At 45.1% G+C, this 17,635-nt stretch overlaps 2 protein-coding genes across 2 annotated transcripts; one reads left to right on the top strand and one right to left on the bottom strand.

The window, feature by feature from the left end:
* The first annotated feature begins 1,283 nt into the window (after nucleotides 1-1,283).
* atf4b (activating transcription factor 4b) lies at nucleotides 1,284-4,368 on the top strand. Its single transcript, XM_061712734.1, has 3 exons — nucleotides 1,284-1,442; nucleotides 2,498-2,953; nucleotides 3,049-4,368. Exons 2-3 carry the CDS (start codon nucleotides 2,602-2,604, stop codon nucleotides 4,017-4,019), a joined length of 1,323 nt encoding a protein of 440 aa, XP_061568718.1. The 5' UTR covers nucleotides 1,284-1,442; nucleotides 2,498-2,601; the 3' UTR covers nucleotides 4,020-4,368.
* Nucleotides 4,369-4,805: 437 nt separating this feature from the next.
* On the bottom strand, nucleotides 4,806-17,251 carry si:dkey-110g7.8 (GTPase IMAP family member 8). Its single transcript, XM_061712733.1, has 6 exons — nucleotides 16,493-17,251; nucleotides 14,599-15,166; nucleotides 12,485-12,582; nucleotides 12,158-12,289; nucleotides 9,825-10,415; nucleotides 4,806-7,929 (listed from the first exon to the last, which is right to left on the bottom strand). The coding sequence occupies exons 1-6, from the start codon at nucleotides 16,521-16,523 to the stop codon at nucleotides 7,856-7,858; spliced, it is 1,494 nt and encodes a 497-aa protein (XP_061568717.1). The 5' UTR covers nucleotides 16,524-17,251; the 3' UTR covers nucleotides 4,806-7,855.
* Between the last annotated feature and the right edge of the window lie 384 nt (nucleotides 17,252-17,635).

Genomic DNA, 17,635 nt, shown 5'->3' with positions numbered 1-17,635 from the left:
AGTAACTTGATTGTGCTGCAAGTGTTGAAACAGACGACCGGTTTTAACCTGCTGGAGTCGTTCAGTGACGTCAGTGTCTGACTTTTCCTCAACGTGGCCTCCATGGACTAGATGAGGAGGAGTCCTGTGACAGCAGGTCCCACCACTCTGCTAGTCCTCGTTTCAGCTCTGGAAGCACTCGATGTTTGGGCAGTGACCACATATGCCTGTTTGCATCATGGCACCATGTCGTATGAAAACAAAGATGCTACAAAAGCCCTCTTCAGAAAACCTCTGGGTGATATCATGGGGGATGTCCAGTTCTTCTTATACAGTTTACAATTGTGTGACATTGCATGAGCCCCCCCTCTTCCCTCTTCTATGTGCAAGCCACATCAGTCAGATTACAGTATCTTCCCAGTGCCTGTAGTACAATAAGAACGAGTAAACATACACTTCCAGTCACCTGCATGTATTAAATATGCACCATTTACACAATATAAGCTTTCACAATTTTCAATGAAAAAAGTTCCTTCAGTCAGTGGGTTCATTTTGGGGAGATTAACATCTAATGATCATTCACAGAATTGGCTTTATTCCTTTGCTAACCGCAGCGAAATGTCAAGAAAGGCAAGGCCAAGGCAACAGAGTGAAAGAGAGTTAAAAAGGTGGTTCAAGGTAGCAGATTTCCATCCTCTGTCAAACCATCCAGCAGGAAGATGGATGAGAGATCTAGAGCCTTTTGGTACTCCAAAGAAACATTTGTAATGTGGCATTCTTGTTGCAGCCTTTTCATATAATAAGTGCTCTTTTAATACAGCAAAAGCACCCAGATAGCAAAAGTCATCTGAATCCTGAGCTTGGGATCTGTATCAGAATCGGAAAAAAAAGGTATTTCTGGTATGCGGATGTGCTGGTTTGTTGGCAGTTCCAGCTCAGCTGTTGTCTGGGCATTGCCAGTGTGCAATAATACAGTAGTGCAGTACTTTAACTACAGCAAAGCTGCTTTCATGGCCAAAAATAATGTGTTATGTTAATTGTTATGTAATTATCAAATTATGGTCATCACAAACAAAGGCTAATGATTAGAAACACGTCTTATGTAATATTGTCATGCATACCATGTTATGTTCGTGTATATTATTAAAATATATTATTTTAGTAAAGTATATCCTGTAACTATGCAAAGTCTAGTACCACTCCTTGTTATTAAAACACGACTCTTCCTGGCGGAGTGGTACTGTGGGTGGTGCGGAGCGGCGGAGGGGTATCGCCGCTGTTCGAGTATAAAACCGCGGCGCTACTTTCGCCCACATTTCGCGAGGATCAACAAACGCGCAGCAAACAGTCCCACACAGCTCTTTTTGCCGAAATGGCAGTGTAAACGTGTGCAGCGACCGAGCAGCCAACAAAACAGTGCATCCAACTAGTGCACTGAGTCACTTCTCACAGATCAACATGTCGTAAGTATTATTAGTGATTTTAATGTAACTTTTGTCTGTGACAAATGACCGGCCTGTTGTCGCCGCCGCCTGTCAGACCTAACTTTGATCGAATACTGATGATCATTTGACAAATGTCAATCACTTTGACATGGGTAATTCCAATACAAAAATCAGCGTTACTTATATTACATCTGCAATAAGTTATTTGATTTTTATTTGAAGCGACGCAACACGTGACAGTAGGACGTGTGATTATTTTATTTTTGCCGGGTTGTGGGTTACGATTGGATGCTGTATACTGGCAGTCCGAGTCGTCTATGCGTCGGCATTGACTAGTAAAGGATGACTTTGTCGCGGTCGTCGAGGGCCAGCGTGGCAGAAAATGGCTCTTTTCTCTGATCCAAAATGGCGGCTGAAGGGCGGTGACGTCACCGGCCCGTCTGGAGGCGGGTGACGTCACCGTCACAAGACTGAGGGGAACCACGTGGTGCGGGGCAGGTGCACTGCAGCCGAGGGGGCGGTGTTGAGGAGCTATACTGACCTTAAGATGAAATGTTTTTAACATGTTTTTAACCAGATTGTGTTTTTTATGTATTTTATTTTTATTTTTTTTATTTTATTAGTTTGCACACAATAAAAGTAACACTTGCAATCAAAATAGTAAAACAAATGTGACAGTAGAGGTCAAAAAGCCAACAGGCTTATGCAGCGGACCTCCCCTCAATTTAGGAAGTAAAACAGTAATTACAAAAATCAAAAAAACAACAAGACGAAGACTATAAACAAAAAAGATTAGACTACATAGTTACAGATCATCAACACACACAAAAAAATATCAACAAAGAAAACTTGTGACATTTTTTAAATGAGATGATACATTTCTTTTAAAAATCTCTAGAGAAGCAGAGCTTTTGATGATGTGAGATTTAAAGTTCCATATCTGTACACCGCGATATCTGAGGGAATACTGGCCGTGTTTAGTTTTATGAAGATGATTGACCTGTCTAGTATTATATGAATGTATTTGAGAATTATATGTATAAATATTTATTATATTATCTTTTCATTCCCAGGTCCTACGTGGAAACCCTCAGCACTGCTGCATCTGACAGCACCGACCAGTTTGTTGCCCTCCTAGACTCGTCACGCACTCCGTTTGTGACCGACAACAGCCACTATGACCATGATGATGACCAGCTCACAGTTTGGCCCGGACGACATGGAGGCCCTTCTCTGGGGGCCTTCCTCTCCCATGGCTGACGTCCTGGACTCCATGTTCACACACCCTGACAAAGATGGACAACAGGAAGGAGGAGGAACCTTGCCGACAGGGGAGACTTCACCTTCGTCACCCTTCATCTCCTCATCGCTGTCTTCTTCTTCCTCTCCTCCCTTCTACTCACCTCCTTCCTCACCGCCGGCTGTTCTCCTCTACGGGGACAAAGCTGAGTCTGACCTGCTTCCCCTCCCTTGGTTGGACCCGCCTGGTCAGCTGAGATGCAGCCAGACGCTCTCAGATGAAAGGAGAGGTAATGAAGAAACAAAAATGGCTTTTTAAGGTTTTTGTAGAGCACGAGTGTTGATCTGGTTGAGTAAAAGCTGCTTTCTGTCCCGTTTCCTGCAGAGAATGCTCTCAGTGACCTGGACTGGATGGCCGAGAGGGTTGATCTCAGTGAATTTGACCTGGACCGCCTGATTGACTCCTGCGGTCCCGATGACGAGCCGCCCGACCCTCCAGAGGAGCTGCTCGCCTCCCTGGATTGCTCCATGGAGCTCGACTCCTTCCCGCTGCCAACTCTGTCGACCCCCGAGCTCCCGACTCTCGCCCCTGCTCCTTTTCCAGACCCATCCTCTCCCACCCATCCCACAGTCTGTTCAGATCCATCCGTTATTATCACAGAGGATGAGTCTGAACCTCACATTGACGGGCAAGAGGTCCCCTCATCCCCGATCTGTGTCCCAGAGCCACAGGAGGAGCTCGAGATCAAATCTGAGCCCGTTTCCCCGGTGGTCGACTCTCCTTCCTCCCCAGACTTCACTCTAGACCTGGGCAGTGAGGTGGATGTCTCCGAGAGCGAGGTTAAGCCCGTGGTAGCCGCTGTGATCCCTCAGGTCCCAAAGATCGTCCTCTCCCTTGCCCCCACCCGCATCGTCCTCGTGCTGGCCCCTAAAGGCGGGATCGCCGCCACACCAGAGGTAATTCAGTGCTCCCCGCCAGCTTCCCCTCCCCAGAGATCCCCCAGGACCAGGCCGTACCCCGAGCCGACGCGCGGGGCCAGTCCGCCCTCCACCAGTAGCATAGTTGAAGTAAAGTCGCCCCGGGCTGCAGGTAGAGCTGAGAGGACGAGTCTGAAGGCTCCCAAGGACAAGAAGACGAAGAAGATGGAGCAGAATAAGACGGCTGCCACGCGCTACAGGCAGAAGAAGAAAGTGGAGCAGGATTCGCTCCTCTCAGAGTACGCCGTCCTGGAGAGGAAGAACATGGAGCTGACGGAGAAGGCTGAGTCCATGGCCAGGGAGATCGCCTACCTGAAGGAGCTGATGGAGGAGGTTCACCAGGCCAGACTAAGGAAAGGTCTTAGTGCAGACCCCTGATGCTTGGACCTGACAGTAGCTTTAAGTGTTATAAGAGATTCACAGGAAGTTGACGGCACTTTTATTTCCTTCATCCTATCAAGTATCAGTATAGCGCGTGTCCTGGTCACAGCATGTCTGAAGTATCATGACCTACATGTATCCAACACTGGTATTTATATTGTATTAATAGTGACACAAAATACTCTTTCCATAGATTATAAGCTTAAGCATTGTTACTTTTATGTAGTCTCTAACTGGACCTTAGTAATATACCAGTAGTCTGTCTTTTTAAAGTTTGTAAATGAGTAATGTAGTATAATGGCTCCATATGTGTAATTGATCTTGTAATAAATGGTCTGAAAACTGATTTAAATGAAGCTGTCTCTTTGTAAACATGGATGACACCTGCAGGTGGCATGTATGAACAAGGTGCCACCGAATAAGGCACTAAAATAGACCCCGTTTGTGCACAACACTCCCAAATTAAACCTTTTAAAAGTATGTTTAGTTGTGTACGACGTGACCTGAAACAAAGGAGCCTTACATTGATTTTAATTTGAACTTTTTATTTACGTGTCATGCACATGACGTGCCCAGCCCGAGTGGGCTTACGAGACACCAAAAAAGAAAAAGGAACATAAAGCAAATGAAAGCCAGACAACAGACCTTGTACCAATTAAACAAACAATCCTGACGCTTTCTCCAGGCTTCAGAAACAAAATGAGCCAACTTAAAAACATTGACGTTCAACAACCCGTCCATTCTATCATCGTCAGAGCACCAGAACATTTCTGGGTTTTTGACAAACATTTCAGAAAATAATGGAGTTCTCAGTTCATCATACAGAGGGCAATATAACAGAAAATGTGATTCACTTTCCACTTCATTAAGTTCGCATAATTCACACAACCTTTCATCTTCGGGAATGTTTTTAAATCTACCGACTTCAAGATTCAAGGGAAGGATTCCTGTTCTCAGCTGAGCCATTAAAGACCTTTGTTTTCTTCTTAGGTTTGCTTTAACATAGGGTTCAGGGCCATAATTGTGCTTGATTTGGATGTATGTTCGTAATTTGGGTTTAAACAAAATCTCATTTAACCATTTTGTCTCAAATAAAGCAAATAACTTATCACTAATTGAAGTTATTGAACAAGTTAAGTTATTACTATACATATACTGTAATCCAACCTCTTCAAATAATGCAAATATTTCTTTAGCCCATGGCTAGCCATTTAATTTACTCCGAATAAAAACTTTCTTATTGACCCTGTCTTCTGGCATATTAAGTAAACGATTCCACAATCTAATCATCTCACATTTATGTCTTATGGAACCAAGACCGTACATGTCCGAGGGGTCATGTTGGGAAGCACCTGGAGGGATAATCCACTCCATCTGATCCAGTCACTTAAGTCATATGAACTCAATAAAATATATTAAGTTTGAAGAAACTAGCTTGACATTTTATTTTTAGTGGGTTTTATTACCCCGGTGGTCACGGGGTTGATTCCTGTAGTTCACATGTTGACGGAGTAAACATTTTCACCAAACGGAGGGTGGTACAAGGGAGAGTGGGGCTGCTTATCTCTGCACAACATCATTACCCATAAAAATGCATGCATTCATCTTCCAGCGGGCTCCTGGGTGGGGATGCTGTAATGGACCCGGGCATCGGTCCAAACCGCTCAGGTCATCTATACTTCTGAGGGAGCTTGCCAAAGACAGAATGGTGCAGCACTAATAAGCTGTTTTTCTTTTTTTTTCCTTAGGAGAACAGTAAAATGGGGTTGTAAAGGTTATATATGAGTAAATGCCCTCATTTTTAAATGTAATACAAGTAATGAAAAATGAGCCAAATAATACATTGTTTTCTTAAAAAGCACTTATCAGCCACAGTATTAGCCTTGTTTACACCGCCATCTAGTGGCGGTGGTGTAGAATGACCATATACACCCTAGGGCGAAATGAGGACGTTTTTTTTTCCTCTTTTTAGAAAAAACTCCAAAGCAAAATGAAATCAATATTGGTGCAGCAAGAAGAAACACAATAAAAACAACCCAATATACTGTATCTTTTATTGTCAGAGGATGAACAAAGTACTGATGATGTCATCACCATACCATCGGTAAGATCACTTTGGCTACAGTAAAGTGGTAGAACGTACACAGTGCAAAATGCTTTGCTAAGAGCTTATCATCTTATATATATATTTTATACTCTTCATATACACTGATCATACAACATATTCACAGATGGAGCGCTACTCGAAGACTCCGGATGAATGTTTGAAACATCCTCATAAAGTCATGCTTGTGTCACTAAGTGCTGCGGTAGCTGACGTCACAGGGAGGAGGAGAGGAAGCTGCAGGGTTGTTTCTTACATCACAGGCAGAGGTGAAATCTATACAGCATGGCAGTGGTGTCCGTCACACTTTATAAGCACTTCTAGACTTCCCTTTCTGTGAATTTTTCTTTTTCCCTTCCACTTTTGTCTTTTTTATTTTTATTTTTATTTTATTCTATTTTTATTGCAGGTGCAAGAGGGGAGGGAGGGGGTTGCGGTGCCATACAAGAAACTAACTCTTTCCTTTCTTTATTTTGCTCCAAGCGAGATTCAGAGGAATAAGACGTGAGCTTGCCTTCAACTCTATAGGCACTCGTTTGCTTGCATGCGGTGTGTTGACATGCCTAGAAGAGCGGAAATAACATTTAAGTGCCACTTTTTGTGAAAACGTCACAACTGATGTGAGTCTCTGGCGTCTCGTGGATGTAGAAAAAGAGAGCGGGTAACAAAGGCCGTACTGAGCTTGGGTGATTTATGAGGTTATGTTGTTTCTGTGGCATGCGAAAGCTTGACGCGGCCTCCAGGATGCAGCCCTGCTGCTGCAGGACCGTGCTCCCGCTCTCACGCTTTGATGCTGAGGCACGTGGCTGGATCTACCTCGTCAATATTTGCGCTGGATGCGTGACCGTAGCCGAGCCGAGCCAGCTCGAGCTGCTCCACGGGGATCTGAGACTGCAGAGCTTCAATGTAGCCATTCTTATCTCTTTTCAGGGCTCCTCTTGAGCATGAACGGCAACAATCTGAGGCGAATCCTCGCACAGCGGCTCCGGTTTGGCTCGAGTCAGCAGTTCTGGGACCGGGATGAATCAGCATTTGTGTAAATGTGCCAGACTTTGCCCTGAAGGGATTGGCTCGTTGTTGACTCCCTGAACAAACTCTAATCAAACTTTAATGAGGGGGGTTTTAGCTTGCAGCTTGTGAATGATCAGAGACACCATGTTTCACGTCTGGTCCACTTTTGTAATCGTAGCGTACACAAACCGAGAGCTGCGTGCGACGTCCTGCTCCGTGGAGCACTTGTTCCTTTAGTATCGCCGTCCATGATTTGGTATTGGTTTTGGCTCCGGCTCTTTATTTCAACACTTAGTGATGAGCAGCAATGGCACCTGGTGCAGAGGGGGACGGCCGTACGAAGACAACTCACAGAGAGACACCTCTGACTCTCCCGATGATCACAGACCTGCTGCGGACATGGCCCCGACCTTCGAGTTAAACTTCCAGCCAGGGAGACGGAGCTCGTCACACGGCCTGCTCCGGTTGGGGCTAAAACCGCCCACTGGGAGCATCATTGAGACCCGGTTCATCTGGGCTGAGCTCTGTTCAGTGAACAGTGAGTTCGGTCTTCTTTTTTCAAACGAGGCGATTCCCTTTCCTAACCTTTTGCTCTCCCCTGAAAACTCTTCAGAGTTAGAGAGGGACGTCTAGATGAGGTTAAAGTTACATGAGGTGATGTTTGGGTCTTTCAAAGACACGAAGGGAACCGGGCGGCTTCTCCTGCGAAGCCATCGTGTCACTGCACTTGGCATCCTCGACAGTCGTCCTCCGGCTCGGTGTTGTCGGAGGAGTAAGAGCTCTCCTCGCTCACTGTCGGAGGAAACACAGAGACGTCAGAACGTACAGATTCTAGCAACGAAAACTTAAACCTCGTAGGTACAACTTTGGAAACTGTGTATAATGTGAGTAAAAATACAGTTACATTGTTTCAAAGTTATTCAAAAGGGCCCGTTAGGGATCATTAGAGATGTGTGACATCACAGATCAGGGCAGAGCAGAACTACCCACAGTCCTCCCTTTAACACTCTTGCAGCATTTGCTGATCTTTGTAAACGGGAAGCGCAAAGATGTTTCAAAATATTTTATAATACCTCTCCTTTAAAATTAATATTTAAATAAAAGTAGCACAAACATACAACAAATGGAAACTTATATTTAAAGCATGTTCATAAAGTCATTAGACACCAGCAACACGTTTAAAAACAGCTTGGACAGAAGCAACGAAAAGCTGTCAAGTTTGAGTAATAAACACCTGGAAAATAATGAAGTTAAAAAGCGAACATCTATAATTTTAACGGTATGAACTGAGTCTCTGAGAGAGACGTGTGAGAGGTTCACTGACCCGTCTGAGGTTCAGTAATGTGAAAATAATCTTTTTGTTTGTTTTTGTGTTTTAAATGTGAAACTGGACCCAAGACAGACCGTTGTCCAGGGTTTCCTAGCGTTTGAGGTGGACACTTAAAATGGGATAGGAAAAGATAAACTACGGATGAAAAAAGGACTGAAGCCAGATTAAAAAATAACCTTTTGGCCTGAACTCACTGGGGGAAAGTGCAAACTGGTCCACGGTCACATGACCTAACACTTGAAACTCCACCGTCATCACAAATCACACGTGATTCAGACTAAAAAGGCGAGTTGTGTCTGGTTATCAGTGTCGGTGAAGGTATTAACGATGAACCGCCTTTGGGCGCGTGGCATTCACACGTACGCCGTGAATGCCATGCGTTTGGGAACAACGTCTGCCACCATCCAGACACCAACACCTCTTCCTCAGAAGGTCTTGCTGATTTCAGCAAGACAGCACCAAACTACACAATTAACAACAGTCCTGCTCCTTCACCAGGTCTGGCACCTTCTGAGAGAGACAACTTCTGTTGTAATAGACGCTATATAAATAAAATTGAATTTAATTTTATTTAATTGAATTGAATTGAATTGAATTGAATTTTAATTTAATTGAATTGAGACTAGGAATGGGCGATACTTTACCGTTCACGATAAATCGTCAAAAAAACGGTAAGAATTTGTCATCTCGCGGTAAAAACGATAAATTCCCGTTGATGACGTTTTTGTGTAAAGCTGATTAATGGTTCTGTGTTAAATCCACGCACAACGTACGTGAAGGAAGGAAGGAAGGAAGGAAGGAAGGAAGGAAGGAAGGAAGGAAGGAAGGAAGGAAGGAAGGAAGGAAGGAGGGAAGGAAGGAAGGGAGGGAGGAAGGAAGAAAGAAAGAATGAGCCTGAAAGAAAGAAAGAAATCAGCCTGAAAGAAAGAAAGAAAAAAGAAAGAAAGAAAGAAAGAAAGAAAGAAAGAAAGAAAGAAAGAAAGAAAGAAAGAAAGAAAGAAAGAAAGAAAAGGTGGAGTTGAATTGGTATTTTTTATCGTCTTTTTTATTGTTATCGGGATAAATGCCAGAAATTATTGTGATACATACCGCCCATCCCTAATTGAGACATTCTGGACATTTAGAAAAGGAAAAAAAGAGAAAAGAGGCCCTAAACTGTCTCAGCTGGACTCTTGTATCTTACAAGAGTGAAACCACAGCTTTTATCAGGTAGGAGCTGTTATAAGAAGAGGTGATGCTGTTTTTATTTACATCTTAACAGCATCCGGAGTGTTTTAAGTAGCTGCAACACAAGATAAAAATACAGATCATTAATCCAACTATTAAATCCCCTATAAAATGAAGGAGTGGGACTTACACCACTCCGTCTGGATGGGGAGGAAGGCCTTGTCTCCGTTCTCCCGGATCATCTCCTCTATCCTGTCCAGCAGCGCAGACACGCTCCGGTCCTTGCCGGGCACCTTACTGTCCAGGACGTGGTAATAGTTCCCGCAGTACTCCAGCAGTCTCTGCAGCTCGCGGCCGCCCCGGAGGATGTGCTCCTCGATGGGCGTGCGGCCCAGCCAGTCCCCGCAGCTGAACAGCACCATGGTGTGGAGGCAGGCGCCGTCGCCGAACAGCGCGTCTATGTGCGCCAGCAGCGTCCTCCTCTTCCTGGCGGTGAGGGACGAGACCACGGGCAGCACCAGCAGCAGGGTGTGGGGGCCGGGCCTCAGGAGGGCGGCCCCGCGCTGGGACTCCTGCCGGATCCGCTTGGGGGTCCGCCGCACCGAGAACCAGTCCCAGCCCGGGGTGTCCACGATGGTGACGCGGCGGCCGCACACCAGCGCCTGCCTCCGCAGGCACAGCTCCGTCTCCTGGCCCGACTCGAAGAAGCGGCGGCCCAGGATGCAGTTCCCCACGGAGCTCTTCCCAACGCCCTTCCAGCCCAGGAGCAGCAGCCTCAGTTCTGTTGGAGGCAGAGAAAAGTGGAGGAATAACCAGAACCGGTGTCGTGCCAAAAAGAGATTGCCTGCCTGATTTTTCCCCTGAAAATGGGTCTTTTTACCTGCCAAAAATTGATTGAAGGCCAAATACAATTAATGAAAGGTTATTTCTACCTAAATATGATTTGATCTCATTCTTTATTATTCTATATTATTCTTTATTATTCTATCTCTTATTTTATCTCCATATATATTTGTTTGCTTTTATATTTTTATTTTTATTTTTACTGTATTGCACCAATCACCACAACAAATTCCTTGTGTGTGTTAACAAACTTGGCAATAAACCCCCCTTTCTTTCTTTCTTTCTTTCTTTCTTTCTTTCTTTCTTTCTTTCTTTCTTTCTTTCTTTCTTTCTTTCTTTCTTTCTTTCTTTCTTTCTTTCTTTCTTTAGCTTCATAATATCAGAATCAGAATCAGAATCATAAAAGGGTTTATCGCCAAGTTTGTTAACACACACAAGGAGTTTGTTGTGGTGATTGGTGCAATACAATACAAATATAAAAGCAAATATATAAGAGATAAAATAAAATGTATGAACAGAAATGTACAATATGAGTTTTTTAAAGTGCCGGATATGAGTCTACAAAAGTTACCTAGGATGTGCGTTAATGTGACGCATAAGGTCAGGATTGGAGTCTTTACGTTAATGTAACGCAGAGTGAACACTAGAGCTCACAGGATTGCTTTTAACTCTTTTAAAGGACCATTACAACACAAAATAGGCATTTTCACCTGCCAAAAATTGATTGAAGGCCAAATACAGTTAATGAAAAGTTGTTTCTGCCTAAATATGACTTGATCTCATTCTTGAGCTTCATAATCTGAAAATCTGACGTTTTATTGCTATCGCTCAACGGGCTGCTGTGCGCGCTCCCGCGGCCAGAAATCAGAAGAAATCAGATTCTGGCAGGCAATCACTTTTTGGCACAACACTGGCACTCAAACACCAACCCGGAGCCTTGTGATCAGGCGAGCGGCCAGAGGTGTCAAAAGTATTCACATTCATTACCCAGGTAGAAGTATAGATACTAGAGTTTAAAAATACTCCTGTAGAAGTTGAAGTATCAACTCAAGTTTTTTACTCAAGTAAAAGTATAAAAAGTACTGGTTTCAAAACTACTTAAAGTATAAAAGTAAACGTAATGTAAGGGGGAAAAAGGCCATTAAGAACAAAGCCATTGAAAATGAATGCATCTTAATATAATACAAATATATTAAAGAACCATATATGTGTACTATTGAGCATTAACATGTGTTTCAGAGAGCAGGAGATATGATGACTAGTTGCCTATAAGTATTGTAATGGTGCAAAAAGTCAAACTTCAGAGGCATGTTATCATTTATCCTAACCTTTATTGGAATGTACATCCAAGTTTAGTTGCAGGAATCTGAGGGAACGGATGTAAGAACAAAACTGGACAAGAACATCTGAAACAACCACAACCAAATTCACTCTATCCGGATGGAGCAATTTAACTGGATAGTTTTTTTTAAAGGCCGAAATGAAATAGAGTAACGAGGCTGTTTTTAAAATGTAAGGAGTAAAAAGTACAGATAATTGCGTGAAAATGTAAGGAGTAAAAGTAAAAAATCTTCTGAAAAATAATTACTCCAGTGAAGTATAAATAACCAAAATTTCTACTTAAGTAAGGTAGCGAAGTAATTGTACTTCGTTACTTGACACCTCTGCGAGCGGTTCTACCTCTGGGAGGTCCTCCGATCATCTGCTCCCGCTGTCTGGCGTGCTCCTCCATCCTCATCCTCTCCTCCTCCAGAGCCCTCCGGGCCTGCTCCTCCTCCAGCAAGATCAACTCGTTCACCTCAAAGTACCAGCCTGCAGGTCACCATGAATTATTCAATGGATTGTTTTAAGTAGGCTTTTTATCACCAATGGGACATTTATCAATAATGCAATAATCATACATGCTGCATAAGTGTTACTATTTATAACAGCTCCTTTAACAACAAGAAGAACAATATGAGGAGCTACTTGAGGAGGAAAACATGAAGATCAGAAGTCTGGTCCAACCTTGGTTGTCGGTGATCATTTCCTCCACTTTTTCCATCAGCTCAGGTACCTGCGTGTTCTCCTCGGACTCTTTCCGAGTGTTATCAAAGGTGTGATACCTGCAGGAAGAAAAGAAAACAGTATTACCACTAAACCTGCAAACGTAAGATTCAACTCCACCCACATCATTCAGAAAATGGTTGCAGCTGATGTCATGAGCTTTGGAGGAGACGTTTCCAAGCAACCAGGAAGTGTTGCCGTGATGTCATCAGGCAGTTTTCAACTCAGGTTTATAGCCACTAAATGTTAATATTGAATGTTTATTTGCATTCAAGTTTTGATGGTTTAAAAGGTCGACTGACTCCAGATGCAGGAGTCGCCTTACGGGAACAGGTTTGACTGATTTGGTGACGTTCTCCTTCATCCAGGTAACTGGTTAACCTAACAAGGTTAAGCAGAAGGCAACAGGACTTCTGGTTCTGGTTCTTAGAGACCTCTAACTGGAAGATTTCAGGCTTACTGTCGTCGGGGCGTTCATTCTTTTACGTTGAGGTCTCGTGTAAATCACCGGCCCGCCTCTCATCTCCCTTTGGGATGGACTGTGTCTCGCTCCTGGTTTTCCTGATCAGCCTGCCAGGGGTTTTGGTCAGGATGAGAGTAGCTCTGAAACCTCTTGGGTCGGGGAGTAACCGTCCGGCACGTGAAACCTGAGGCTCTGTCCTCTGTAGAGTTCAGGGTTTCCCTGTTTGACAAATCACCTGTCCCGAGTGTCCGCCTCACCGCCCTCAAACCAGCGCTGCTCATCCTGAGGACCCGGAGGAGCAACTGTGCTGTTCTACCTTTATTTTAATTTTCTTATTAGAACGGTCCACTTGCTTCTCAGGGATGAAGGTCATTATTTTGAGGACAGTTGTTCTGGACGGAGATCAGATGGTTTGAGAGACACTGAAACTCACCCGCCAGTCAGTCACAACTGAATATGCCTTTGAGATGAGAGGTGGCGTCTCAAAAAACGGAGGATTTTAACTAACTCAGCATTTCACATCTGTACCTTAGTGGGCTCAAACGTGTCGTTTTGGACAAACAACCCCTCGGTTGCAGGTTGGAGCGCCGGGTGGAGCCCCTGCAGCCGACTGCTTAACCATGAGACGCTTTCTACATGTTTCCAGATGTGCAAGGCCCCACAACAAACTCTGATGTCTGTTGAATAGTAAAACGCCTCATTCCCACCAGAATATTGAGAAAGTACTTAAAGGGGACCTATTATGGCATCTAATACCTATTTTAAACAGGCCTTGAATGTCTTAAAAACAAGCTTTTGATTGTTTTTGCTAAATAAATTAGAAATTCAGCCTCTAAGCCATGTCTTTATCTTCCCATTCTCTAACCTCATTATCTATGCAGGATTCTGAGTGGGCGGGGCTATGATAATGAGGCTCTGTGCTGATTGGCTGCCTGAATGACACGATACACCGCTACGGAAAAATGGCGGAAGCTCCGGCCGGCGGAGTTAGTTGTGGGCGTGATTTCACGCATCGGAGGCCAATCTATGTAAATCGCATTTTCGTTACATAACGAAATTGAGCAGAATCTTATTGGCTCGTAGATCCACATCACACTGGACGGCTCATCCGGGTGGCTGTACAGACACTGCAGAATGTGGTTGCTTTCCTCCTTTTCTGAGTTGGCAGGCTGAGGGGAGACTACTTTATATATGTTAAAGCAAGAAAAAACGTGTTTTTCATAGTAGGACCCCTTTAATTTTTCTGTTTATGGAGACCAGTAAAGCAGCATGTTGATGAAAATTGGAAATTTAGTTATAACATAAATTCTGATGACAGATCCTGTTTCAAGTGAACATTCCTTGCCGAGGTCATGCGCCTTTCACACAGTACGGTTGTCAGGGTGATACGTATGTTTTGTCTTTGTTCTCAGCCTGACTGAGACAATAAGATAGGATGGGCGGATCACATCGGGAGGGCATTTGGACTGACTGTTCATCTGATCAGATCGGTATTTTGCGTGACCCTCCATTCAATTGAATGTCATTTTTCCTCTTTTCATTAAAACTTCAGAAGGACAGCTGAGGTGTCCTGACATTCATTTTTAAACAACTATTTTTGCCACCACAGTACCTGCTCCCGCATCGCTCCACCAGCCACTGCAGGGCCTCCCCGGTGTTGGCTATGTGCTCCTCGATGAAGACGCCCTTGGGCAGCTTGTCCACGCCCGTGAAGAGGACGGTGGAGTACCTCCAGGTGCCCCCGCCCAGGGCCCCCAGCTGCTCCTCCGCCGCCCTCTTCTCCGTCTCCGTGAAGGGCTGGGTGACCGACACCACCAGCAGGATGGCGTGGGGTCCCGGGGGGCAGAGAATGGCCCCCATGCACGGCCCCTCGCTGTCCAGGCTCGGCAGGGGCCTCGTCGGGCTCTCAGACTCGGCGCCGGCGTTGTCCGTGCTGTCACCTTCGTCATCGTCGTCGTCGTCGGTGCTGGGTTCGGCAGGAATGGCCCACGCTGGCGTGTCCACCACCGTGACCCGTCTGCCGTAGATCTCCGTCTGGCCCACGTTGCTGTGCGTGGTCTCCGTCCCGGCCTCAAACACCTCGTCCCCCAGGATGGTGTTGGCGGCGGAGGTCTTGCCTGAGCGCGGGCCCCCTAGGATCAGGAGTCGGCGCTCGGGGGGGTGGCGGCCCCTGGAGTCCCCTATCATAACACAAGACACAAAAGCACCCGTTTCCATCATGTATTTATATCTCACTTTTACAACTTTGTGCCTCGTTTGACGTCAGCTTCACAGCTTTGTTCCACTTCTGAGGCAATGCAGCATGACGTGACAACGGTGATAAAAACAGGGGAGAGGGGTAACTGTCATTGAGGTCTGTGATGTCACAGACCCCAGCAAGTCTGAGCAGCTCCCTGAGAGACATGCTTTCCTTCTCAAGCCTCCCCAAACTAAAAGACAGGCTTGTAATATATCAACGTTTTTGATTTAGTGGTCGCTTCAGGCCCAGATGAAATTCTCTCAAGCAAAGACAAAGTTCTCATAAAATGTCTCCTTTAATGTTATCGTCTTAGTCAGTGGTCTACAACCCTGGTCCTCAGGACCCCCTGTCCTGCATGTTTTAGATGTTTCCCTGCTTCAGCACACCCTGATACAAATGACTGAGTCATTTACACACTTGTGCAGACCTGGATGACAAGCTGATGACGAGCATTAATTAGAATCAGGGGTGACGATGCACGGCAACATGTAAAACATGCAGGACACGGTGTCCTGAGGACCAGGGTTGAAGTGAACAAGTGATCTCTAATTACATACAAAGCTGCGATCATGACTCAACTTCTCAGATCAGTATGATCACAGCCAGGCATCCGTATGAACTTTTTTTCCACAACACAATAAAGACAACCTCCTCTGCATCAGGAGACCCAAACACTCCCTATCTGCCTCCAGGTCCTTGTTGTGACGGTAGATCATCGTGTTCTCGTTCATGTCCTGGCTCCTCAGATTTCTCCTTCTTATATAAGCTCTTTGCTGTCTCATACTCCCTCTCCTTTGTTGCTTCCTCGTTCATTCCCATCGGTATCTGTTCCTCTGACCCTGCTCTCAGCAGCGCGCCTCCTCTCTTTATCTGTCCTTTGTATTGGGGTTGCAGGAACGCCCGGGCTCGGCCCAGACAGAACGGTATGTGGACAGAATACTAAACGCTCAGAGTAGAAGGTACGAGAGAGGACGAGATGTTGTGAAGGAAAATGGCACCAGGATGGAGCAGCAGATGATAAATGCACCATCACAATGACAAGCTCACCAGCATCAGAGATCACTGATGCACACCTGCTTCTCCATGATGCTGCTGGAGCTTTCCATATATGAATACAGGAAGTTGACTCATGCAACAGTTTCCCATTTTGATGGAGTTTGGTTCAGAAATGTCTCTGTGAGAGCGACTGGGATGCTGCGTTTAAATGAATGGTGATGAAGGGGAAGTTCAGGCCAGGCAGTAGAGGAAAGCATGATAACTAACTTACCGGTGTCAGAGGCAGAGGACACAGCAGCCATCTTGTGTGTAGAACCTCTGGCTTCCTCCTCCTCGGCTGCCCCCCTCCTTCGTCTCCTTCTCGCCTCCACTGTGAAGTCCTTTTTCTTGCTTCTTCAGAAAGCGGCAGACCCTGAACGGTGTGCAAAAAGCTGCCAGCTGAAATACTTCGCAGCTCTGTCTCTCACTTTAACCCTCATTCTACTGCAGCGCTGTTCACTCTTCCACTTTGCTGCTCCTGGCTCCTCTTTTCCCTCCATGCATCCTTCCCCATTCAGCCTCTTCTCTGTAATCTATTAATTTCCAACCCTCTTCTTTCCCCCCTCCCACTACTAACTCTGTTCCCGTCCTCCACTTGGTTGCTTCTTCCCCTTCTCCTTGTCTTCCAGTGATCCGGTTTTTGTCTTTTTTTTTTATCAGTCTGAGTGGAGGGAAACGATTGTGCAATGCAGAAGACAGGAAGCCAAGTCCACCCCTGCTGCAGCTGCTCCAGGAGGATGTCTCGTCATTTTTCTTCTTTTTTTTTTCTGAGGCACACAGGCAAAGATGTTCCTCCCACTCACCCCTATCACCCACAGCAGCAGCAGCAGCAGCAGCAGCAGCAGTGTGCCACTGAATGCAGACTGCAGTCAGGGGGACAGATGGAAAGATGGATAGCCAGAAAGAAGGAGAGATAGAAAAAAGAGAGAGTGCACTCTGTTCCGTTTACAGCTGGATGTATACTCCAGATGCTGCATTATACACAATCCATATCCCTGCAGACATAGAAACACAGTGAAGCGTGAATGAGGCGCATACAGCATTCATACATTTAAATATTGATACAAGGTATGATGTCACCACTTACATAATCCTCTACATAACAGCTCATTTAATTAGTCAATTACAACGAGGAGTTATTATTATCATTATTATTATTATAAGCCAAACATTGTCACCTCAGTGTGGACTTATTCTGAAGGATGCATTAAGATAAAAATTAAAATGAGAAAACAACTACCCGTCTTTGGTTTATGTGCGCCAATTATGGTGCGATGGTGCATTCACGGACCCCGCAGGTTCATCGTTCGCGTCTATTTATTTAGCAAAAACGTGTCAATGAAATTTCTTAACCTTTTCTTCGTGTATTGCAGCA

This window comes from Cololabis saira, chromosome 21, assembly GCF_033807715.1.
Source record: "Cololabis saira isolate AMF1-May2022 chromosome 21, fColSai1.1, whole genome shotgun sequence".
NCBI classification, from domain to species: domain Eukaryota; kingdom Metazoa; phylum Chordata; class Actinopteri; order Beloniformes; family Belonidae; genus Cololabis; species Cololabis saira.
This window is presented reverse-complemented; position numbering and strand designations above follow the sequence as displayed.